The 27,877-nt window shown below is 37.6% G+C and overlaps 1 protein-coding gene across 1 annotated transcript in view; it reads right to left on the bottom strand.

The window, feature by feature from the left end:
* The window catches only part of OSBPL2 (oxysterol binding protein like 2), a 68,896-nt gene that overhangs the window by 38,065 nt on the left and 2,954 nt on the right, over positions 1-27,877 (bottom strand). The window contains exon 2 of the mRNA XM_060771989.2: positions 1,772-1,919. Within this exon, the coding sequence (XP_060627972.2) occupies positions 1,772-1,808 (37 nt within the window). The 5' untranslated portion in view covers positions 1,809-1,919. The remainder of the gene's footprint in view (positions 1-1,771; positions 1,920-27,877) is intronic.

The following is a 27,877-nucleotide window of genomic DNA, read 5'->3' as shown; positions in this document are numbered from 1 at the left end:
TAAGATTCAAGAGTTCTTCATCAAATTCAACTTTATTTTTTTTAAAGGATATTGTTATGTTACGTTTTCTCTACACATTTCTTGAATTATAATTAAATACTGTGCAGCAGGTTAAACCACTGAGCTGCTAACCAAAAGGTTGGTGGTTCAAATCTGGGGAATGGGGTGAGCTTCCACTGCTAGGCCCAGCTTCTGCCAATCTAGCAGATCAAAAACATGCAAATGTGAGTAGATAGGTATCACCTATGTGGGAAGGTAACAGTGCTCCATGCAATCATACAAGCCACATGACCTTGGGAGTATCTACAGACAATGCCAGCTCTTCAGCTTAGAAATGGAGATGAGCACCACCCCCCAGAGTTGGACACAACCAGACGTAATGTCAGGGGAAACCTTTACCTTCACAATTTAATTAAATCTACTTTAATACAGATTAATCATGGAATTTATTTACATTATTATAACTGATTTTATATATGCATTAAACATCATTTACAGAAATATTCTCTAAGAATAATAAAGACTAGAGTTTGGAGAAAACAAAGATTGGCAGTAGTTGACAATACAGGTCTTGAGCACTAACATTTTTGTCTGTGCCACCTATGTCTAAAGGCTGTTGTCTAAAAATATATAGGGTAAGCTAACATTATCTGAAGCTAGGAGAGGCTACCAGGGACTCGTAACAACAACCAATATATTTCCAAGACTATTTTTTCCTACTTTTTTCTAAACAGATAGGCAATACAAGCTTGTCCTGTATTTTAACACTCCTTAAAACAGGGCATTCCTAGTTGCTCTGTGCCATGCCTTCTCTGTATTTTCTGCCTGTTTGGGAATATCAGGTTACCTGTTTTTCCAGCTACGTCTTTCCATTTGCCTCTACACACAATACTTTGGATCCTCTTATCTCATACCAGAACAGTTACTTTATCTTCTTGACTACATGAGTCACAGCTCTCCTTAGCTGTATGACTGCCATTACAATCCAGTTTCCCATTTTGTTAAAAATGTTAAGTACATTTTTATAATGTTTGGTACATATTTATAAAAGGAAGTTGCAACAAAATGTTATAGTAAACCTTCGAACTCCCACAGTCATGCCCTGACACAGGATTGTACAAGCTGTGAGAGGTCCAAGCAAATTCACGGACTCCTTACTTTTATAATTTTGTTTTCTCACAACTGCCTATGGCTCTTCTGCCCACTCAGAATGCTCAGGCTTTGTTGGGTTTCTGAGAGGGAGGCTGTCCCTCTACTTTTTAAATATTTATTTTTGTGACCTAAAGCTTCTCTCCAAATCTGCTAATACATTCCTCTAATTTTCCTGCAACCTTTTTGGAGCTCCATTTTGTAGGCACAATAGTACTATGTTTTTCCATTACGAGAAAGAATAGAAGAATACAACATGAACCATTATTTATCGTCAATGTAAACAAAACTCTGCAAATCACAGTAAAGATACATGGAGTCAAATGCACATATTTACCAATGCTATATACATCATTCTACATATAAAAGGTATATTTGTGCATCTAATTAGTAATGCTTCCTGTAGTTTTGAGGAAAAAAACAAATTGAAAGTTCAAAATAAGGCCACAACAAACTAAAGAAATTGTGATGTTAACTGCAGCTTCCATTTTCCCAATTCCAAATGAAAATCATTTTTCTACGCTGTTCCCCTCAAACATCTGCATACCTGCATCACCTACAACAAACAGAAATACATCATTCTGGTGTGCCATACATATAGTTTTGTAGATGGCCTACTCACCTGTAACGGCATCATAAAATTCCTCTTCACTATTCATCTTTTTATGTTGTATTTTTTTCTGCACCAAGTGGTTACTTTTTTTTCTAATGCATAGTTCTTTATGATATGATTGAGGTTTTTCATAAAAAGCAAAATCCTTCCAGAAGATCTGGTTAGAGAAAAGAAAAACAGGTTATTATTGTTGTTATCATCATCACCACCAATCAAACTCAGATAATTAAGGAACTCAAATTTTCCGTTTCTGACATATATTAAGCATCTGAATTTTTACATTTCTGTGCTATGTCATATAACAAAATGAAACTGGTATTAACTAAATATTGTTTTGAAAATGTGGTGAGATATAGCAATTATTTGAAATTACAAAGCCTGCAAAATAGACAACTATTTGGCAGAAATGTCCTATTGCATTGTACAAAGGACAAACACAGCAATCTCTAGGCAAATAAATATATTATGGCTAATCCGGCATCAGCAATAGCAAAGTAGAGGAAACATTGAAAACTAAGGACACTCTGTCTCTGACTCAAGGTTGCCACTACTGAACAAAAGAACTTCAAATAAAGTTTAATACAGGAAGGAGCAGAACAAAAATTCTGGGATGGGATGGATGTGTTGTTTTGCGGTGTGTTAGGGAAGGTATGTAATTTCATTGTGCAATAACATAATGACAAATAAAGCTAAACATGGAGCAGTACACATTCAGTAAAATGTGTGTTCGTGAACAAATAATGACTAGGCAAGATTTTCAGTGCTGCAAACAAATGCATGCTGTCCGTGCCACCCTTCCAACCTGACTTCTGAAAGCTGTACCTTTTAAGCAAACATTCATTACAAGAGCAATTGAGGCTCTCTCAAACAACCTGAAAAGAGTAATTAGTTTACTTTAGTTCCTCAACAAAACAGAAGATATAATTTGCAAAATAATCCACATAGGTCACTGACCACTAGGATGCAGAAATATAGCTAACAAAATGGGAAGTAAATCAGCGTTTTTATTTGACCTTCCCAAGGTGTACATTCCCAGTACCACGATAGATCTCAATGTAGGGCAGACTCCAGCACATTCTTGCTCTTTCCATTCTATGGAGTTGATTTACATCGTAATTTATCTTCCTAACACATGCCATTTTTTTTTCATTCATCACAATGCACTTTATACACCCAACTCTCAAGTCATGAAAGAGTCCAACACATGTTAATGTTTCTACCCATCATAAAGGGGGGGGGGGGAGCCCTCCATGTGGTGAGGTCTGGGATTGGAAGCCAGGTCTTGACAATCCAAAAGTGCTAGTGCTGAATGCATATTGGTTCTTATGCAACAAAGGTATATAGAGGCAAGTGAAAACAGTAACATATCTACTAAGAAATGAGTCACCATAATAGATGCTTATGTAAAAGTATAGAAATTTTAGTCAACAGAATCTACCCCCCCCAAAAAAAAAACAAAAAAAAAACAAAACCCAAGTCAACTTTTCCACAGTGGTCAATGTGAGTATAGTACTTTTACTCTTATTTAAAAAGTAACTATTTTCTTCTCTGAGTGGTAGAGGTCAAGAGCTTAATCCAGTCTGGGAGAACATAAAAAAGACTCTGGCTGCTTCAATTTTCTATACGACAATGTGGCTTCTAGTATATTTGGATGGCTGAGTGGGAAACTGATAGCCTTTGGAGAAAACTGCCCCCTGATGCAGTGCTGCCACTTTCCCTTATCCACAGAACAACCTTCTACTTATCCATAAGTCATTTCAAAATCCATAATTTTGCCCCCCCCCCAACTTACCCTTGACTTATTAATGGGGTTAACATATAAACAGGTATAGAATTATTATTATTATTATTATTATTATTATTATTTTACTAACACAAAAGCACAGTATGAAACAGCAAACGAGATCTATATGCTGGATTTCATATAAAAAAATCACAAGTCAAACACTTCCCAAGCGTCTAGGACTGTGTGATGTATTTTCGAATGATGCATGCAGATCCAAGTAAGGTGGTCTTTTGCAGTTGACAGATCGTGATTTTGTTGATGTTTATTGTTTCCAAATGTCGGCTGAGATCTTTTGGCACGGCATCCAGTGCACCAATGACAACTGGGACCACCTGTGCTGGTTTATGCAGCCTTTGCAGTTCGATTTTGAGGTCCTGAGTTTTCTTGTTGTTTTTCCTCAACACGACTGTCACCTGGTATGGTGGCATTAATAATCCAGACTTTTTTCTTTTTCCATAATCGTGATGTCTGGTGTATTGTGTTCCAATAATAATAATAATAATAATAATAATAATAATAATTGTCATTATTAGATACATAACAAGATTAATACATAGCAAACAATATCACTATGGCGGTTTTTGTACTTAATCACACGTTGGACACTTCCCAAGGATATAGGATTCTGATGTATCAGCAAATAATGTGTGCAATCCGAGTAGGGTGGTCTTTTGCAGCTGACAGTTATTTTGTCAGCACCAATTGTGTTTAAGTGCAGGCCAAGATCTTTAGGCACCACACCCAGTGTGCTGATCACCACTGGGACCACCTTTACTGGCTTGTGCCACAGTCTTTGCAGTTCTATCTTTAAACCCTCATATTATATAATATGAGGGTTTAAAGGGAGAAGCAACTGCACACAGTTGCTTCTCGTCAATACTGCTGTTGCCTGGGATTGCAACATCGACGATCCATACTTGGTTTTTCAACACAATTGTGAGGTCGGGAGTATTGTGCTCTAGAACTCCGTCCGTCTGAATTCAGAAGTCCCAGAGTTGTTTGATGTGTTCATTTTCTGTAACTTTTTCACTCTTGTGATCCCACCCGTTCTTTGTCACAGGCAGATGGAATTTGTGGCACAAATTCCAATGGATCAACTGAGTAACTGTGCTGTGCCCCTGCGTGTAGTCCATCTGCGCGATCTTCTCGCAGCAGCTGAGTATGTGATCCATCATTGCTTCCTTGCAGTTTCTACACTTGGAATCTGTCATCAACTTTTCAATTCTGGCTTTGATGGCATTGGTTCTAATGGCTTGTTCTTGGCCTGCAAGGATCAGGCCTTCCGTCTCCTTTTTCAAGTTCCATTTGTGAGCCACATCAATGTTTTTCCTTGTCAATTTTGTTCTCATTTTTTCCCAGGAACGGTCCAAGGAGAGTCTTCTTTTGCCAGTTTTCTCTTCTGCTCTGCATTGTATTTTTACACTAGTCACTCTTTGTCATTCGTACTTTAAGCAGTTTTCTACTATTGACTTCCATCAATGTTGGCTCTTGACTGCCATTATTATTATTATTATTATTATTATTATTATTATTATTATCCCTTTTTCTCTCCACAAGGGAAACTCAAAGCGGCTTACATTAAAAGTATTTCAACACAATTTAAAACACACACACACATAGATGTAGTAGTTTACAGAATCATGATATGGGGGAGGGAGGACAAAATAACAAAAAGAACACAAAGTATGTCCAGAAACATAACCACAGCCAAGGAGACCCACATTCCAGCTGTTTTGGCAGCATCTTCTTGTCTGGCTTCTTTCAAAATGTAAAAGAGGATTTCATCTCCTTGCTTGCCTTTAGATTACAATTAGTTTTATTTTTAAAATGTTGTGAGCTTGTTTTTCTATAGAATCTTACTAGATACAACATATAATTTCCAAATATGTCACAATTTGTTTTTGTTCTGAAAGCACAAATGTGATCTCTGTTTTTCAGACTCTAATGCTGGTTGTACAAGTTTGACACGACCCTTGTTGTAAACGTCCCTCCACGCCTCTGAAAACAAATACCATCCTAATAGCAAGTATTTGCTTTATTATTCACTTAATCTGAGAGAGCAAGCGTATGTTTACAGGTGTGGGTGGCAGAATGAGAACAGCAGAAAATGGTAAGACTTACCTTGAGACTATTGTTGAAATGTGTGTGGAAAAAGCTCAAATTAATCTGCAAATTTGCCCACATATATTATGGAAAATTTCTCCCTATATAAGTCCTCCCCCTTCTAACCGTTCTGCAGGTAACTTTCTTCAGACATTCACAAGGCAGCATGTCTCTGCGTATGTATCTAACTTCAAGTCACCTACTGACTTATGGCAATCCCATGAATTTTATAGTGTTTTCTTAGGCAAGGGATTCTCAGAGGTGGTTTTGCCATTTTCTCACTCTGAAATATAGTCTACTATAGGAATCACTGGTAGTCTCCCATCTAAGTACCAGCCAGCACTGACCCTGCTTAGCTTTCAAAATCAAGCAAATTTTTTAAAACTATTTTATGCTTCAGATCTTGTTGAAAAAACACGTGGACCATATTACCTCTTTTTGTGAGGAGTACCTCTTTTGAACAATTAAACATGTTATATAAAAGATGGAAATAAAAGGCTGAGTCAGGTTTTTTTTCTAGAGGTTTCTCAGCAAATCAATAGCTGAAACATATGTATCACAACCAGAGACAATGGGCATCAATTGTAAACATTGCTTCAAGCAAGAAGGCAACCACTACTGTATTTTGATGGCGTCCCCAAAATACTAAAGTCTTTTGATTTTTGTAATAATGTTACTGCTTCGCTATTAGAAATCTGACAAAGTTCTCAAACAAGTGAGGCTCAAATTAAAAAAAACAAATCCATAAAATAGTCTCCACAATTACAGACTGAGAAAAATAAACTAATAGGCCATGGCACAACCTTGAAATACTGTAATTAAAAAGTTTCTCCTTTAGTCTAAAGCAGCATTTCTCAACCTGGGAGTAAGGACGGGGTGTCAAAGGGGTTGCCAAAGACCATCAGAAAATAGTATTTTCCATTGGTCATGGAGGTTAGGTGTGGGAAGTTTGGCCCAATTTTATCGTTGGTAGGTGAACTATATATCCCAGAACTACAACTCCCAAATGTCAAGGTCTATTTCCCCCAAACTCCACCAGTGTTCACATTTGGGCATATTGAATATTCATACCAAGTTTGATCCAGATGCATAGTTGTTTGAGTTCACAGTGCTCTCTGGATGTAGGTGAACTACAACTCCAAAGCTCAATGCTCACCAAGCCCTTCTAGTATTTTCTGTTGGTCATGGGAGTTCTGTGTGCGAAATTTGGTTCAGTTTCATCTTTGGAGTTCAGAATGCTCTTTGGTTGTAGGTGAATTGTAAATCCAAGAAACTACAACTTCCAAATAACAAAATCAACCCATCCCCCCACCCCCACCCCCATCAGTATTCAAATTTGGAAATATCAAGTATTTGTGCCAAATATTGGTCCAAGGAATGAACATGCATCCGACATTATCAGATATTTACATTACGATTCATAACAGTAGCAATATTACAGTTATGAAGTAGCAATGAAAATAATTTTATGGATGGGGTCACCACAACATGAGGAACTGTATTAAGGGGTCATGGCATCAGGAAGGTTGAGAACCACTGGTCTAAAGTTTCTGATTATGATCATTTTATTCATTTTAAAGGAGCTCTTTGGCCTGTTAAGGACAAATGTATACAACTGCTTACAAGCGAGCACCATGGAATTTAGCCTCCCATTAACACTCGCATCTGTCATAACATTTGGTTTCATAGTAGGCACAAGAGCAGTGCTACGTATACAAACCTCATTGACTGAAAAAAGCAAAACAATGCACTTGTTCTAATTCTAGCCATCTGTCTTTTATACAAAGGTCCATCCATTTCGGCTAGAGGACAATTCATTTCAGTAATTTGGTGATCCTTCCCCTCTCCAAAATTTGGTTAAAGTAAAGATATGGAGAAGCCCATTCATATCTGTTGCATATCTCATTACTAAAGGTAGGAACAGAGGCCATCTGTCCTCCTGCTTCTCATCTCCTTTAACAAATGGATACAAATAATTCTTAATTTATGCCACTTAGCTGAAAAAAGAACTATGGAAGAGACCCACATTTATTATTTATTTATTTACTTTATTTGTATACCGCACTGTCTCAGCCCGTAGACGACTCAGTGCAGTTTACAACAGGTCAATATACAAAGTGCACAGCATTAGCATTAACATTTAAACAATAACTAAAGCAACTAAAACAATACAACGATACATCAGTAAATCAACATGACATCAATACATCCATATAACTAATCCAACACGTCTCATCAGTAAAGTCATAATCCGATCTCCTCGTCCATCATTCCAAGTTCCAAACTCAGTCAATTGATTGCACTGCTTAATTAAACGCCTGTTCAAAGAGCCAGGTCTTCACTCTTCTCCTGAACGCCAGCAGGGAGGGGGCCGATCTAACATAGCCTCTCTCTGACAGTACAAAACATGAAAGCATGCTTTTTCTGAAGATTTTAAATTTTCCTATCACAAAACAATCTATTTGGCTTTATGTCCTTCCCATTATCACAAAAAGTGAGATCAACTCCTACCAGCCAGTGAAGTTTGTAGATTCAAAATAATTTTAAAACAAAAAAGAATTGAAGAAAAATAGATTTTAAAACTGTAATTCTAATATCTGCAGTATCTGATTCATGACAGATATCAGTCCCCATCGTTCTGGATCTCTCAGTATGTTATGCCATATACTACATACAGATTCTGTCAAATTCTACTTTTAGCTCAAATAAAATTGGAGCTGCGCAAACAGCAAAATTTTGCAATGTTATCTTGCATTCTTAGCAGGGGTATTTCTGCTCAGGATTCTGGCCAGCCCACCCATCATGAGCACTTCCAGAATATACTACAGTATTAGAAGCTCAAAAAATAATTCTGTCAATAAACACAAACACCCATACACTTGCCCACTTTTTAGTTTATTATCCCTTTGTCAAAGCAGTCAATACTCTATGGCTACAGAGCACACTGAATTTATTAACCCATTTCAAAATAAGATGCTTCTTTGGTGTTATTTGTAACATGTTTTTGTACTTCTGAAATATTGAGATTTCCCAAGCAAATACATCTGTCTTGTTTCTGATTTTATATTCTGACTTCATTTTAGTGATGAAAGTGTGCTTGCTGTCCAAATCAAATCTATATCATTCAAATGGTGGGATCCTAACCTGGTCTGACACTCAAAGAAAGTCAGCTCAGTTTTTACATTCTGCTTATAAAGAAGAAAGCAGGATTACATCTGTCAGCTATGCTTTCCCAACTGGGAACCATGTACAGACTATCTTCATGATTCAATCAATGAATAGAGGTCCGTAGCATCAGAAAGCTCATCAAAAGGCATTGATTTTTGACTGAATATGTTTAGGAACAAAAACATTGCAATATTATGTTTAATGGCATTCCTTTTCATCTTTGGCCAGAATTTTAACAGTGATGGAACAACAGTGTCCAATGAAACACTTGTGCCTTATAGAATTACCATCAACCCTTTTAATTGAAGGCAAAGCTTAGAGCTCTGGACAAAGTCAAACCTTTTTCATACATGCTATTGCTGTTATATTTATTTATTTATTTATTTATTTATTTATTTATTTATTTACTATTCTTGTATACCGCTGTATCTCAAGCCCGAGGGCGACTCACAGCGGTTTCCAAACAGCAAAGACAATAAAACAGCAATAATTCATATACAAAAACAGTTAAATTACACATTTCCCTTAATAACTAATAAGCCATCATCAATACACAGGTATCACAAATCCCATCCCCGATTGCCTCATCATCCATGCGTGATCCAAATTCGTCATCCATTGTTCCGTTCCTATGTTCAAATTACCAAAATTGCACTGAATTACTCAAAAGCCTGCACAAACATCCAGGTCTTCAGCTTTCTACGGAATGTCATGAGAGATGGTGCCAGCCTAACGTCTACAGGAAGGGCGTTCCACAGCCGAGGAGCCACCACCGAGAAGGCCCTATCTCTCGTCCCCGCCAGCCGTGCTTGAGAGGCTGGCGGGATCGAGAGCAGGGCCTCCCCGGAAGATCTCAAAGTCCGGGTGGGTTCATAGGCCGAGATGTGGTCGGATAGGTATCTTGGGCCGGAACCGTTTAGGGCTTTATAGGCCAATACCAACACCTTGAATTGGGCCCGGTAGCGAATCGGCAGCCAGTGGAGCTGGTGCAACAGGGGGGTTGTGTGCTCCCTGCGCTCCGCTCCTGTTAGAATCATGGCTGCCGCGCGTTGGACTAATTGCAGCTTCCGGGCCGTCTTCAGGGGCAGCCCCACGTAGAGAGCGTTGCAGTAGTCTAGGCGGGATGTGACAAGAGCGTGGACTACCGTGGCCAAGTGCTCAACAAAACAACAGTGCTCAACAAAACAACTCTAGGTTATGTATAGAGAAGTCTGATAAATCTATATATTTTGTGAACTATTGTGACTATTTTATTCATTTTTCTTACTCTGAGTTACAGGCATCCCTATACAGGCCACATCTTTATTTACGTGTGAATCACTCAGAACTTTCATCGTGCAATGGAAACAATTCAGAGGGCAACTATTATAACTTATGTTAGCAAGCAAACCAAATGAGCCAATTTGAACCTTCAGAGTTATCAAGTAACAAGCCTGCAAATGTTTTAGCTCTGCCACATACTTCCAATCTAAAATGTTATTAGACCTTACTCTAATTTCCTAATTCTAGATAAAGAATAACACATAACCTGATTAAACAAAGGGCATACAACCACAGAGCATTTTTGAAATTTATATATCCAACTGTCATAATTCATGAGTAGAAAAGTATGTGATCCATCAGATCAGGCTTGCACAACCTGTGGACTTCAGTTCCCCAAATTCTGGAGAGGGCTTCTGGGAGTCCCAAATACCTGGAAGGCCACAATTTGCGCAGGTCTGCTTTAGATTGAGTACTTGGTGGCACCCAACTGAGCAACAATGATTAGAAATAAGCAATTTCTAAAACTGTTGGTGAGTCTCTCATACCTATTAAAAGAATTTTAGTCCATTCTTCTCCACAGTACTGCTTTAGCTCAATGACCTTATGGGCTTCTGTGCATGAACTGCTAGCTTTAGGGTTTCACAAAGAATTTTGATGGGCTTCAAGTACAAACACTGACTAGACCATTCTAAAATACGGTAGTGTCTTCTTTAGAATCATTTTAACAACTTTGTTTGCTTTTATTATTGTTGTTGTTGTTGTTGTTGTTGTTGTTATTGGGAGGATTTATTTTGTTTTGGCAGAAGAAAATGTTCCACATTTAGGTCTAAAAGTTCTACTTTTGCCTTGCCTATTGCCTATATGATCTTTAGCAAATGTCAGATGGGCAGTGGTTCTTTTTTTTCTTTTTCTTTTTTTTTTTTGGAGAGCAGTGATTTCCATTTCATGAATAACATTATTGTTGAGCAAAAAAAAAACCTTAGATGACAATGGGACTTACTCCCTGAATCTAGCACTGTGGTCGCTGAGCTAGCACACCTAACACTACCAACCATGTTTAAGTTCACACAAATAGCCATATATAGGAGCGAGGTAAAGAGCCATTCTGTATTCTATTTTGGATACTGCAACTGTAGGAACTGTAATTACAATTTTCAAAAACATCCTACTTCATGTGGTCAGATAACTTTTATGCAATTTGTGCACTCACAAAATACAAACAATAAAGCATAATGACATGCACCTGTAAAAAGTATACACACAGAAAATATGACTAAAACAGCTTCCGTCTACTCTAGGGCATCATTTTTGTCAGTGGAAACATACGCTGACACTGATAACGGAGGCTAATTTGAACAGAATGCAGCTTGTCAAGAAGAGTAGCTTTTGAAGACAAATGGACTAAGTTTGTATTATTCTTTGTCTCAAGAAGCCTAAAATTAGCCTACAAATGGAAGCTTCACAATATATTGAAATGACACTTTCCAATCATAGGTCAACATCGAAGCTTCATTCACCTAGGAGGGAGGTATAAGTATGTGATTAATTGTCCTGTATTTAGACCTATGCAATTTTAAAGAATTCAGTTCTTGTTGACTTGTGCCCAAAACAATGTTACATTTTTAAGAATTCAATCTTGTTTTTTATCTTCAGATGTCCTAACCACAAAAGAAGGATGGGATTCGCAAAATTAAATATCTGTGCAAGCCTTATATTAGGTAATACCATATCTATAGGTGTAGTTTTCAGTTTTATTATTTGGAATCTAAATTTCATGTCTCTATTACAGTGGTTCCCAACCTGTGGTTCGTGGACCACCAGTGGTCTGCAAGGACAAAAATATGGTCTGCAGCCTCACCATACTACACCGTTGCCTCGTAACTATGCGACAACAAGATCGACTGGTCTCGCAAAACCCTCATACTGCTGAGGCAACAAGGATGTCAGGAGGGGAGAGGCTGACTACCTACAAAAGATTACTACTACCACATCAGCTCTAGAGGATTAAATATGGTTTTCTGTGGGTGAACATGGCATATGTTCTGTATCAGAAACTAGAGCTGATGTGGTCTGTCCAATGCAGTTTTCTGAATCAGCACCCCAAATAACCAAACCAAATCTAAAGTTGACCAAAAACTGATTCGTAACCCTTTTTGTACTAATGTTGGAGAGTGGTCCGTGGTCAAAGTGGTCCCTGTTCAAGTGTTCCCTGGTCAAAAAAATGTTGGGAATTATTCCAAGGAAAATACAATCTAGTTCTTTCCAAAGGGAGAAACCTGTGACTTGTCTTAGGCTGTACCCCTATGCATATTTATCAAGAATTATATTTCAATGCACTGTTAGGACTTACATCTGAATTAACATGTTTAAGATTGTCCCCATAGAGACTACTATTATAACTAAGGTACACCAGAATAACATTACTCTGCAAACCAAAGGAGAGTTTGATTAGCTGGTATAAATATAAACTTGCTGTTGGACTGACACATAGCATGATCCTACTGCTCCCAATTCCCTACTACATTGAGAAGTAAATGAGTGAACTACATTTTTAAAAAAATGATCTGCCTTGTCTGTAAAATAAGACACAGCTTTCTTCTATAGTGAGTCAAGTAAGGAAGAGACAAGAGAGCTAGAGGGAGAGATCCAGACTCTTGCACGCTTTTTATATTTGCTAAGTAAAAGGCACCTGGAAAAAGACCATGCCCTGGAAAGCTGACTTTCATTTGGATGCCGTAAACTGCCTATGAAACGTCAAAAACAGAAAGTTTGAATCAAATACAGCAGTGGTTCTTGCCTATGGCCCTTTGTACCCTAGAGAGGCACATTGTCAAAAAGCTTGAAGAAATATTAGGAGTTTTTACAGTTAAAATACAGAGGGAGGAAGGAAGGAAGGAAGGAAGGAAGGAAGGAAGATAGATCTCAAAAGCAGAGTCTTTTGCCTGCGACTGACTTCACTAATACAAAGTTTCTTTACAATATCCTTAAAATTTTGAGTTAAATCTTGGTAGTCTGCAGCAACAAGTAATATTTAAAGGGGATCCAAGATAACGAAAGGGTTAAGAACTGTTGAAATACGACGCATATTTGCAATAAACTTCTTTACAATTATGAGGAGGGTGCCAAAATGCAGATTTTCAGGTAAAAATGGAAGCTTTAGGAACTGATGCATAGAATTGAGTTAGCAATTGCTGTCATCTGTAATACACACAACAATTTTAAATTAAACCTTAATTTTTCAATATACAGTAGTGACAATACCAAAACTCTGATTTAACTATACTCATTCCAATACATAATTAAGCCTTTCAGTTTTTTTCTGTCTGCCTAATAATATCTACTGCACCCAAAATGTGGCTTAGGGAAACAAGACAAGTTTAACCAGCAAATTCACAGCAAATAATCCTTTGTAATACCCATAAAACCCTACAGGGAAAAAGACAGGGCTATGACACTTAGTAGCAAAGTAATTAAATTTTCATTGAAACATTATATCACATGGCTCTGAAAACATTATTTAGCTATTAAGCAAGTAATGTTGCATAGATGTCACGTTCACAATTAAAAGAAAAGCCTAAGAATGTGCTTTGATGAGAGGAAGAAAAGGGAACTGTTAGGCCCTTCAGGCCTTGTTGAACAGAAGCCCTGATCACTTTAATAAATAATAAGCAATGCTGGGACTTGCACTTTGACAACACTGAGGGCCACACAATTCCCACCCCCTCTATTTGAAATCTTCGAAGAGCACTGCCTGTTCTCCATTCATATGCTTTCAAGCCACAACGATCATAATATTTTGATACTGAAACACATTTAAGATTCTGTAAAGCAACAAAAGCTTTAAGCTAGTTCTCATTTTAATGCAGCTCTAACTCTGAAAGGAAGGCATACATAGTGACCTGTCTTTTGAAACATTTATAGGTGTCAGGTTTTGAATCACTTTTCACAGTAATTATATTGTGGTTTTTATTTTCAGGGATAAAAACAATATGATAAAACAAAGTTTCCAGTGAAGCTCATCCTCCAAAAACGTCGCCTTAGAAAACTGAATAGTATGCATTTTAAATGGTAAAACTGTGTGTGTGGGGGGGGGGGGGGGGGGTTGTCCCACATGTAGTGCTAATTTATTTATAATTGCAAAATGTGGCATAATAAAAATCAACAGAAATTGGTGAAAATATAAGAAGTTTGTTAAACACCCCCCACCCCACCCCAATGTTCATTTCAAAGCCTGGGATAATTTCTTTGAGCCTCTTCCTGGCATCAATAAGAAAAAAAGTTATCACTGCTGTCTGGAAAAAAGCATTCCACAATATAAGAGAGGTGGTCCTCTTCCTAGTAGTCACTTAATGGATCTCACTTGGTACATTTCACCTAAAAATATTTATTTCAGTTTGTACCTAACCTGTCCTGAGAAATATTCAAAACCCCTGTACTGAACTGTTTTATATTTATTGATCTATGGGGAGAATGAAGATTTTTTCTTTTTAAAAAATCTCCTGTTGTATGTGTTAAAAGTCAAAAACCCAAATTAAAAAAAATGAAAGACCATTGACCATTTACACAATTATAGCTAAAAACATACAAAAAGCAAACATTAAAATGGAATTAAAGTATTGAGAAGATTAAAATCATTTACTGGTAATAGTCCCCTCAGGGAGATAGGGTGGAATATAAATAAAGTTTATTATTAATATAACACTCAAAAAATAAAAAGCAAATAAAACAGTTCATTTTATGAAAAAGCATCCTTTAAAACTTTCAAGTATAAAAGCTTATTGGTTAAAAAGGTTTTTGCTTGCCAGTGGAAGGAGAGAGAGGACGACACAGGCACCAAGGAAGACTTCCCTCACATTCACAGCCATCATGCCTATGGGGCAGAGAGAAGGACCTCTCTTGATTTATAGATCATAACCAGTATTTTGGATTGTCAAAATTACATGTAATAGTGATGATGAGACGGGAGAAGTATGATCCCTGCAACCTGACCCAACTAATATTCTGTCTGCAACTCTTTGCAGTAGCAGAAGTTTCCATACATACTCTTTTCCAAAGCAGAACACATCACAGTAGTCCAAACACAATGTAATATGGCCAGATGCAACACCTCAAAGAATAGGCACAGTTGGTATAAAAACTTCAAATGCACAAAAGCTGTCCTGACCACCACAGCTTTGAACCTGGCCATCCAGGTTCAAAGTTGAGCCCAGGAATATACGCAAAGTGCAAACCTGCATCTTCTCATTGAATACATGATTAATTTCTATACATCTGGTCTGTCTTTCAGTTGACCAGTAGTAGCTCTGCCTTGTCTGCATTAAGTTTCAATTTTCTCACCATCATCCAGTCCATTATTGATGGCAGACACTGGTGTAGGGCTAAAATAGCCTCCTCCCTTGGTCTGGGGTGGAAAAGTACAATGTTTCTCAAACTCTGCTCCTCCAGGTGTTTTGGACTTCAGCTCCCAGAAATCCACATCAGGTTACCAGCTGTTAGTACTTGTGGGAGCTGAAGTCCAAAACATCTGGAAGAGCAGAGTTTGAGAAACACTGGAATAGTAGATGTGGGTATTTGCATACTGAGGACACCACACTCCAGGACTGTGGAAACCTTTCCCAATGGTTTCATATATTATTAAATAGCATGGGGAACAAAACAGAACACCAAGGAATCCCCATTAGGGTTCAATAATCAAGAGGTCAATAGCTATGAGATAGAACAGAAATCCTCCAGCATACTTCCTGGGTTCACCAGTTTACAAAGGAATTGAGCCACTGCAAAACAGTATCTCCAAGTCACATCCCAGAGGGATGACCTAAAAGAATGCCATGGTTGATTGTATTAAAAGTCACTGAATGGTCCAGAAGAACCAACAAGGATACATTTTCCCAGTCTAGTTCCCAGCATAGATCATCTAAGGAAAACAATGCTATTTCCATTTCATAACCAGGCCTGAAACCAATTTGAAATGGAGTCAGATAATCAGTTTCGTTCAGGAACTCCTAGAACTGTGAGGCCACCACACACTCCAATAGTTTGCCGATGAATGATATGTTAGACACCAACTGATTGTCCATTATAGAAGGATTCAGGGGAAACTTTTTCAACAAAGACCTGACAATTATCTCCTTTAGGCAATCTGGAACTCTGCCTTGTTGTAAGGAGGCACTGACTACACCCTTTAGCTACACAGCCAATCCCTGTTTATTAAGTCAGAAGGGCAAGTCTAGTATACATATAGTGCTTTTCACCTCTCCAAGTATCATATTCACATCAACAGGTTGCACAAATTGAGAAGCATCCAATAACACAGCACAAGGAGGAGCCAAGGTTGCCTTGACTGGAACCATATCAATTACAGCATTGGAAAAGATGTGAGTGATTTTATCTGCAAGTGCCGTACAAATTCTAGAAGCTCTGTCTATGTTGCACATCTTATAACTAGATAAGACTATACACTTTCTAAGAAAGCCAAGTACAACAAATATATGTATTGGCATTCTGAACTATCCACCGCAATGGCTTTTCTAACATGAACGGCCTCAGCATAATCCTTATTTGACCATTGTACAATCTATTTAAGTATTCACTGTACCTTCATAAAGTTTGATTTGTTTTAGTTATATCACAATAAATCTAGGTAAAACTATGAAACCAAAGTCCAGGAATTTGATATTTCAGTGTTTATATTTCTGATGAATTTTCAGCTATGATTTAATAAAAAATCAGTCCCAGACATTATAGTTGCATTACCTTTAAAGAGTTGATGTTTGAAAAGAGGAATATTTTCCATGATACCATCAAACATCATATATTTTGTCTGTGAGGTGTATTCACATTGCAGATGAGGGATTAAATGAGGTATACTGAAAAGTGGGCAAACATTACTGCATAATATCATTTCCATATAACAGAGTAATGATGGAACAGATGGAATTTCTTCCATTGCTAAAACAAGAAATTCATAGTGCACAAAAATCTTTTTTTCGCCTTTTGTCATCCAACCAAGATGTCAGAACCACAATCAAATGACCTTAGTAATTTAATTAGGTTCATGACAATGCAAGGTCTAATGCAAACTTGTTACTTCTCGCTACTTTACAGTAATATAAGGTGCTTGGATTGTGTAAATATTCCCCTAAGCCCCTGGAAAATCAAGGCTTCCTAAATCATATCACCATTCCAGTCTTAATGAACCAGTTTCTGAAGGCACAAACAAAGATTGCATCCTCTATGCAGAGACCATCTTTGATGAGACCCTGATCTGTATTAACCTGGGTTCTCTGTTGAAACCAAATTAGAAAGGTTAGTTTAAGTTGCCAAACTATGGACTGCAGCATCTCAGGGTCCACATAAAGAAGAGAAAATCTCTCTCGGAGACAGTAAAAAAACCCTTCAAACTCAGTGGGGATGATCTGAGATCTCTCAATTCCTGCAACACTTTCAACTCTGATCCTGGAGGGTGGAAGAATGAAACATGTTGGGGATGAAGCGGTGGATGACAGCAGACATCAACTTGCTATAGCCATATCCCCATTGGACCTGAGAAAACCATATCCCATTCGGATTTGGTATATATATTGATTTCAAAAATAGCACCTTCTGGTTCAACAGAACCAACAATCCAAGGATATAATGTCAGGTCACAGAATTGAAATCAAATTCATTATTTGCCTCAATCGGTTTTACTCATAAATGGATATGGTGCAACAATAGGCTCAATCCTCAGTATTGATACCCACTTACCTACCCTGCTAGTATTTGCTTTATAGCCTATGGAACTGTAAACTCACTAGGTACCTGCAAGTACCAAAATCTTTTGGGTTAATCTTGCCAGTTCTAGAATGAGGAAGGAGGACACTGACTAAGAAACCTCTCCCGAGTGTTCTCTTGGACAACGACAGACCAATGATGCAAGCTTACTTTAGTTGGACTAGATCCTTGCAATCCCTATGACTCTTAAGATTCTAATCTGCACTTTGCATGTGCAGCTTCACAAGACAAAAAAAAACCCTGAAAAGCAATGCTGTTGTGTGAAGTTGTCAAGCAATATTTTTAAATGTGAAACATAAATATGAGAATAATCCTGATGTGCTCTAATTGTTTGTCATAACATGATTAATTATGCTTTATCTTTCAAAATTCCATTAGAATAAGACAGTCCTCACATGACATCGGCCCTATTTGAATGTTAATACGGTACATTTCAAAGTTGACAAACTACACACTACAAGTACACAAATATGTTTTTTCACTGAGATAAGGCATGGGGAAGACAGTAAACAAGTCTGTGAATTAGAGATTAAATATCATTACATAAATCTCCAAACAGAACCTCACATGAAAGTAATGTTTATGTTAAGGGTACTTATAAAACTAAGACTATCATGTTAATATCCAAACTTTTACTAAACTCCATTAACAGGCATACTTTTACTCTTGGGAAGCCTCATATTTACTTTAAAATGTGAAGAAGTTCAGACAATTAGTTTTTTTTAAAAAAAATTAAAACTCGGGTTATAAATAAACAAAGAATTTTCAGGTAATTTTCTCACATGTAAATTATAAAATTCTATATAATATTGCTCCCTTATCCACAGATTCAATATCCACCATTGCATTTACCACATTCCTAAAAAAAATATATTCCCCACCTCCAGAAGTGCTTGTGGGCTTCCCTGGGTCCTCCAGTGCAATTCTATAGCATGCTTCAAGCCTAAGAATAGTCAAAATATAAGGCTCACTATTATCCATTTCTAGTATCAATGAGGGATCTTGCAATGTAGCACATTGAGATTGTACTGTATCTATTTTGGCAAGACAATCTTACGAAATCACACTTCTATTCAAACTTTGGTATCCCAGAATATTTATCACACTAATTTCTTTCCAGGGTTGCAGTGGCCTCAAATGACCTTCTAATGTTGATTGGGGGGAAAAAAGAATGCTGGTGTGTGAAAGGTTCCAGTAAGAAGTGTTTTTAAAATGTAACTGGAATGTTCAAGGGCAGGTTGCCATAAATTAGAGCCTGATCCACATGATTTGCAGCACAGAGAGCCCCTGAACAGATGTTATCACAGCTACATAAAGCAAAGCTTGAGCCTTCCTGAGCATGCACTGAAATTAATGCAATTAAGTGCTAGGAGTGGGATCTAATAATGCAGGTCAGAAAAGAAGTACTTGATCATGCTCTTTAAATAGTTAAAAAGAACATTAATACACTGAATTACCCTACTATACTGAGATACTCGTTTGCATATTATAGTTCATTTTAAATATGTCAGTGAACTCGAGAAGGCCCCGGTTTTTTAAATGCCTGTTTACATAATCACTTTGTTGTTGTGTTTAAAATTCCAAAATAGCAATTTTAAAAAGGATCACATTTCACAGGATCTTCTAGCAAAGATTTAGAGGGGGGTTGGCCTTGTCTTCCTCTGAGGCTGAGAAAATGTGACTTGCCCAGGGTCACTCAGTGGAATTCCAAAGCTGAGCAGGGATTCTGACCCTGGACTTCTGGAGTCCTCACAAAACCACTAAGCTACAGTCACGCTACAGTAATCACTACTGCAGGTAATTCCTCTATCACACATTGTCATCATAAAATAAGAAATCAGCTTTCAACAGCTTAATGGAATAAACCCATTTTATCATACATGTATTTTCTCCTTTTTCCAAGAAATTCAGGGCAGCATATATAGAGCTTCACAATATTACTCTCCCAAATATTGTAACATAGCTGACTGAAAGGCCCAAACAGGCAATGCAGTAAGCTAAATGGTCACTTGCACTGAGGTTTAACATGAACACATCCAACTATGCACTATGTCATAACAGTTCCTTACATTCAGTTAACTCACCACTTCTCCATCTTAACATATGCCCTTCATTTCAACTTTCTAAATGTTCTGTATCTTCCGCTCCGAGCACACCTGCCTGATTCTTATAACCTGTCATTTCTTACCCAATTCCCTAGGCACTTCCAATGGAGAAACTGGATCCTCCATTCAACTGATCCCAATAAGATCCCAAATAAAAGCAAAAAAAAAAAAAACATGCAAACTGCCAAACTCCCCTTTCCCACACATTAATCTTAGGAAACTTTTTTTGTCATGTCAGGAGTGACTTGAGAAACTGCAAGTCGCTTCTGGTGTGCAAGGACGTCCCCAGGGGATGCCCGGATGATTTGATGTTTTTATCATCCTTGTGGGAGGCTTCTCAGGAGCTGGAGTTGATAGAGGGAGCTCATCCGCCTCTCCCCGGATTCAAACCTGCAACCTATTGGTTTTCAGTCCTGCCGGCATAGGGCTTTAACCCACTGCGCCACCGGGGGCTCCATCTTAGGAAACAATTAATTTATATTTACCACTAAACAAATTTCCACTATCCTATTCTCACTCAGATGATAGACATACTTTCAAAGAAATATTATAACCCTCATACTTTCCTGCCATACTAGGAAAAGTGAATGTTAACACTTTTATCTTGGTCATCATCTTATGGGCTTTTGAGGTTATTGAATCAATATATTTATTTGATGTTTTTCTCTAAGGGTATTTTTTTTCCCTGAAATTCTGATCATACAACTAGAGGTGGAGGAAGTGGTTAAACTGCATTAAATAGCAGTAGCTACATTTATTTAACCACATTTTGTCCTACTCAGACATAAAGATGTGCCAGTTTCCAACTGTCATATCAGAAGGGACCCACAAAGTCAGGGAACTAACTGGTGCTTCCACACATCTTATGCTCAATCACATCAGGTACTTTTATCACAGCTGGTTATCATCCAGGCACCAGAACCAACCTGGATAAATAAAAAGAGCTGTGAAACTGAGAAGAGATAAGATAGGAGAAGTGATTATTCAGCTCCTATAGCTGGCAAATTCCTTTTGATGTCAAGGTCATGTATCTCCCTTGCTCCAGACACAGGTGACATAGTGAAATGCTTAAAAGATATGTCACATTTGCATGTAGCTTGATGCTAACATAGTAGAGTTGAAGGAGATCCCAACATCACAGAGCTAAGAGAGACCACAACCCAAACCACTGCCATGCAGGAGTACACAATACTTATATGCATTGCCATTCACATCTTTAAGTAAGCATCTTTCTGAAACACTGCATGATGCAAATTAAAGATTTAGTTTCCTCTCAATGAACAGGTGATTTTCCCATGTACCGTACATCCTCCAATGCAGTATACTCCAAAAACAAAAAGAACCACAGAGTTGTAAAGGACCTCAAAGGCCATCTAGTTCAACCCTCTATATCTGGAGGTGGTAGTTATAGCTCCATATTTCAAAACTGGGGGAGATCGTTCAGACGATATAGATATCTCACCTCACATAATATTCCTAGATAATTATTTTGTTAAGGGCTCTTATCTTAAGTTGTATTCAGACAACATTTCAGATATGCCACATGCCCCAGGTCTTGCAATTGGTCTTTAATCATCTTTCCTTCCCATCCAAAAATCTCTTATTCTACAATCCACAAAAATCTCTTCTCACTCCTAATATTAACACCAACTAACTGGCCTAAGTGTGGAATGTTACAAAACAAGCCCTTAAGAACAGGCTCATAATACAAATGTGCTGATGTCCTTGCAGAGATAAGACAGACACATTATCATTGCATGTAAGTAGAAATTACAAAACAAATATCAAAATGCCCTCCTGCAAGCAGTGCTAAAGACCATATTAGGAAAATTCTCATATAAAGAGTGGAATGTGTGCCTCTTGACAACTTTAGCACTAAAGACATGCATGAAGGTCAAAGCTATGCATCTGTTCCATCACTATGATCACAAACCTTGCTGAGGTATTAAGGACACTTTCTTCTCTAACCTGCTTGTCTACTTTAGACAATCTCAAGATTAAAGGTTTGGGGGAGAGGTGAGAGAAGGAAAGGACAAACAAATGTTCCATACTTACAACTTTACAGATACCATATATCATTTGCTTGTGGTAACATTTTGTATGTAAGTCAAAACAGGTACATTTCTATGTGTTGCTCACACCCCTGTGGAGTTATAACACTATAAATGAGAGTCTACAATGAGCCCCAGTCATCAACAGGTCTGCTCATATCTTGTAAACTAAGAGCAATGGCTTTCTTTATTACATCAATCTATCTATTACGTTTCAACATGTTTTTTTATCTACACAAAGTTCATGCACTAGTCATAATAGTGGATTAGTACAATAGTACAATTAGCCCCACTAACTCTAAATAAGCAGATAGATGGAAATAGTGAAATAAATTTATCTGAAGTGAATGGGGATGAAATCAACACAGAACTCTAAAGATCAAACATCAGCAAAAGCTCAGGTTAGGGAAAATGACTTCTGCGCTGCCTTTCTTTTTAATTGCAATCAAAACCATATTTCGATAAAAACAAGCTGAATATTAATTACAGGATCTATTATGTTACCACATGATTTTGTTTGTATATATACCTTATTTATATTAAACTTTTTGGCACATAGGGACCTACTTTGATCAACCTAGCCCAATATTATCAGTTTTAACTGGGTAATCATGCTCTGTGGCTTCACATCGGATTATTTACAAGTTCTAAGGCTGTTTCCTGATTATCTCCCTTTCAAGTACTAACCAGGTCAAATGCTACTTAGAGTAGTATGGTAGTTTTATTCCATTATTAAATTATGCAAAACTAGAAATGGTGGGAAAGGGCCACAATATATATTTACAAATCAAATGATATCATAGAGATATGCATTATTATGCTTTGCATATGAGGTTCCAACATACATCAAGCCTCAACAGAGGTAGTACATAAGGTTTACATTGTTCAGGTGCATGCACTCAGTATTGCTATGGTAAAGCACCTTATCAATATTCAAGTTAACTCCACAGAAACAAGAACCACTTTGGACATATTATTTTTCAGGGCAAGGTATTCTGTGTTCTATGGAAATACCCAAGGTTTGTAACTGACACTGTTTAAAACGTTTTGGATAGTTTAGGCATTTTCCACAATGATACACTACTCCACAGTACTATGTCCATCTAATCCTTCAACTATGCAGAATGTTTAAAAGTTTTATTCACCCTCATATACACAAATACTGGCCAAAACACCATAGTAAACATAAAGGCTTCCTCTTGGCATTAAGTCTAGTTGTGTCTGGCTCTGGGAGATGATGCTCATTTCAATTTCTAAGCCGAAGAGCCAGAATTGTCTGTGGATGCGTCCAAGGCCATGTGGCCAGAATGACTGCATGGAGTGCTGTTACCTTCCCACTGGAGTGATACCTACTGATCTACTCACATTTGCATGCTTTCAAATTGCTAGGTTGGCAGAAGCTGGGGCTAACAGTGGAAGCTCACCCTGCTCTCCAGATTCAAACCACCAACCTTTTGGTCAGCAAGTTCAGCAGCTCAGCAAATAAACTCACTGCACATCCAGGAGCTCCATACCATACCAAAACACCATACCAAACCACATTTTAATGCAATGTGTTCATGCAAAGACAATGCACTGGAAGTATCAAAATGCTAAACTACTGCTTTATATTTATATTCAAATAAGATTGCTGTATAAAGTAATAATTCCAACGTTCATGATATGGTTTGCATAGCGCCACTGAAGCAATCTTATAGCTCAGGCATGGGTAAACTTTGGCCCTCCAGGTGTTTTAAACTTCAACTCCCGCAATTCCTAATAGCCTCAGGCTTAAGCGGCTGAGGGGGAAAAGGAAAGGGCCTGAGGCTGTTAGGGATTTTGGGAGTTGAAGTCCAAAACAAATGGAGTGCCAAAGTTTGCCCATACCTGTTATAACTATTCCAGGATTTGAATCCAGGCTTCATTTCAACAGTACACATGGAGATAAATTGATTCTCATGTTGTCATGCTACACACAACCAAGATATTTATTAACAGATACACACACACACACATGACATTAAACAATTACAGGTTTTAACCAACACAAACTTCATAGTATTCATATTTCTCCTATCTGTACAACAATAAAGTGGAAAATGCTTGCATTCATATTTTAGAACCATAGTACTCACTATATAGCTTCTCTAAGATGAGAATTAACTTAATCATCATTTGCTATTTCCCTACTTTTAAACTTCAAAGTAGGTGACCTCTTTTCAGAGAGTCCTCGCTCATTTCATTGTAAGATTTTATTACAACCTTTTCCTAATACAATTCCTGCATTTCCAAAGGGCATACATCTGCATTCTTCAAAGGGATAAGATACAGCTTTCTGTGGGGTTGATTCCATAACAAGATAGCACCTTTACTTTCTATTAAAATATGCAGTGATCTTATCTGCATTTTCAAAGAACAGAAGATCCTAATCATCAAATGAATGTTCAGCCTGTAAGTCTGAGAGGTCTACAACCTTTTCCTACTGATTATAAACATAATCAAAATAACTATCCTTCCTGCTCCTTAACCTTCATCATTTTACTTGTGTTATATATCACTAATGAGTTAAAAGAACCTTATCAAATGCCACCCCTTGATATCTTATCTACAAATCTTTAGTTACAATTCACAATGAAAGAAAAAGCATAAGGTGTTAGATCCCCATTTAATCACTTCTGTAAGCAAATAACACCCACAGTTGTTGGTAAACTGGTTTTAAATCCTCAATTACTCAGAGCTGCAGATGAAAGTGTATTCCTATGTTCAAGGTTTAGGTACTTTCACTTCTTGCTGCAAGACAATCAGCTACAGAGAAAAAATTACAACTAGGAGTTACTTCTATCCCAAGCCACACAGTCTCACCACAACAACCATAGTCTTCAGGCTAAAAGGAAAAGAGTCACTCCCATACATCAAGGTATGGGGAAACAACTAACAAGCTATCTCCACTGTAAGATGAATTAGTCTACCAGAAAAGGTCAGAAAATGATCTGTAAGGTATGCTGGTGTCTATTATCCCATACAGGGCTACAGGTTATTCCCCCAGTAAAAGTTTTTCTCCACAGGAAATAGTTTCTGTTATTACTTGCACCTCAAATACATCCTGAAATAGGCTGAGAGAATGTCTGAGACCTAAGAACTTCAAACAGCAATCACACCTGCCCCCAAAGAGAGATAAATCTCATTGTTAAAGTTCATGCTCACATAAAATCAGAAGTCATGGTTGCCCTGATTTCCTCGCACAGTCTGCAGGCTAAGATGGAAAGCAGAGAAGCAGAGACCAGTTTTTTTTAACACACACACCTATCTCATTAAGGAAGTTGGCAATCTCAAAACTGAAAGGCAAAGGAGATGTGCAAATGGAGCACCAAGATGCCTAACAGAGGAGCTTGCAAATAGTTGGTGTGTATGTGCCAGGTACTTGTATCACCCAGGCACACACCTGAGGTCCTCCACCCTCAAGAGCCATTAATAGAAGCCTGCTCCAACAAGGAGCACACAGCCATCGTCCATAATCTAGGAGAGCCACATCACATACTAAGTCAGCACTATTTATTTACACAGATAACAGCATACAGAAAAGAGATGCTGGGTGCTAGCCTGGAAATTGATGGCAAGGGACTGAACAAAACACCTTTCTCTCTCTTTTTCCTATAAAACACCTCTTGCTTGAGATAATTTGTAGGCAAAGGCACCTCGTGCAAGGGCAGAAAGAACACAATCGACCTGGCTAAATACTTCTCAATTCTCCTGGGTGTAACTATCCCCCACCCACCCCCAGCCTAAAAGAGGATTTTAAACAATGCATTTTCAATTGTGGAAAGCCACTTTAAGTCCCAATCTGGGGAAAAGGAGAAATAGAAATAATTATTATTACAACCCTATAGTAATGACAAAAATACCATGAGTTAAATATCCTTTACCTGGGATAATAAGTATTTTAAATATTTTTAAATACCTGTATTGGTATAAACGTACATAACAAGGTACCTTGGAGATGGAATCTGAATATGAAATTTATTAATCTTTCATAGACACCTTATACCTGTAGCCTGAAAGTATTTTTATATACATTGTTCTAATACTGTTGTGCACGAAACAAAGTCTATGCATACTGAACTGTCACAAAGCAAAAGTGTCACTGTCTCAGGGCCCTTCCAGAAAGACCCTATATCCCAGGATCAGAATCCAGGTTTTCTGCTTTAAACAGGATTATATGACTCCCCACTGCCAGATAATCTTGCATAAACAGCAAACCTAGGATCAGATTCTGGGATATACGGCCTGTCTGGAAGGGCCCTCAGTCACCCATGTGGACAATATTTTAGATTTGGGAATTCAGGAGAAGGGGTGGTCAACCTGCAGTTGTTGTTATTCTATGACAGGCATGGGTGTTTATCAGCTGTCATGGATTGGATGATGGTGAATAAGTTGAAGCTTACTCCAGACAAGATGGAGGTACTCCTGGTCTCCCGTATGACGGGCCCGGGAAGAGTAACACCACCTGTACTGAATGTGGTCATGCTACCCCTGAAATCACAGGTTCATAATTTGGGCCTCCAGGTGTTTTGGAGACCACTGCTCTAATTCTATGAGCACAGGAACTTGGCTCCCAATAGGGTTAATTAATGATTTCAAATATGTATGTTATATTGTAAATAGAGATTTTATCACTGACAGTTTGCAATAATCAGGTTGCAATAAGGAATTTGTAGGGTTTTAATTTGTTTTAGTTTTTACTTTGTAAGTTCTTATTGTATTGTTAGCCGCTTTGAGTCTCACCTTATTGCGGGGGGAAAGCAGGGTAAAAATAGACTCATATAAATAAATAAATATTTTATGTGCTTACAAATATACTTGGAAGTTTCCCTGGTGACATTGTGTAGTTCCATAGATATACTGGGTGATTTAGCAAATGGAAAAATTTCTAGAGATGGCATACACAGTGGGTGCTTAGTATTTGCTGGGGTTTGGTTCCAGGATTGTCCATGGATGGCAAAATCCATGCATTCTCAAGTACCATTATATATAATGGTGTCCCTAATATGACAAAATAAACATTTTTTATTATTATTATTATTTGCATGGTGGGCAAGGGCGGTGGTTGGTTGAATCCATGGAAACAAAATCCACGGATACAGAGATCCATCTATATACCGGTATGTTAAAAGCATGTAGGAAAACTACACTGCTCTAATTGAAAACTGGTATAGGGATTTGGTTGTCATGAGTTCAAGTAGACTAAAATGTGAAACCAAATAGGCTCAAAATGTGTCTTTCTTCTTTACATTAAAATTCAATAAAACCAGATTTGGAACTGCTCCAACGAATAAAAAATGTACAAGAACTAGCAAGCATGGAAACATGGCTTGTGACCAAGCCTTCAGCAACTAATACAGTGCAATAGATGACTTGAATTTACAGGTAATGATAATTGGAATGGCCCGACCTTGACCGTGCATATCATGATTTTATAACTGTAAATGGTATTGTTTATGTTTTAATTACTTTTAACCTTGTTTAGATTTTTAACTAAATGTTATTTAATTGTTGAATTGTTTCAGTTATTGAATTTTGCTTCTGCTGTAAGCCGCCTTCAATCCCCTTGGGGGTTGAGAAGTGTGGGATATAAATATAGAAAATAAATAAATATTAGAAGACTTATATGTGCATTTCACAATACAAGTAATACCAGGATAAAGAATGGAAAAGTCTGTGTTACTGGTCACAAACATCTTGTAGCTGCGTGCAAGTGGGACAACTTTTCCCAGCAGATATGTCCAGTAACTCTTAATGCAACCATTTTTACCACGCAGTTACCTGCCTTAGGTGTAGCATAAATATAGAACGCATGAAAACTGAATTGTCTATAGTATATGTTGTTGTT

Source organism: Anolis sagrei, chromosome 4 (assembly GCF_037176765.1).
Source record: "Anolis sagrei isolate rAnoSag1 chromosome 4, rAnoSag1.mat, whole genome shotgun sequence".
In the NCBI taxonomy this organism is placed as follows: Eukaryota; Metazoa; Chordata; class Lepidosauria; order Squamata; family Dactyloidae; genus Anolis; species Anolis sagrei.
The sequence above is the reverse complement of the archived record's forward strand: the minus strand, read 5'-3'. Positions and strand labels throughout refer to the sequence as shown.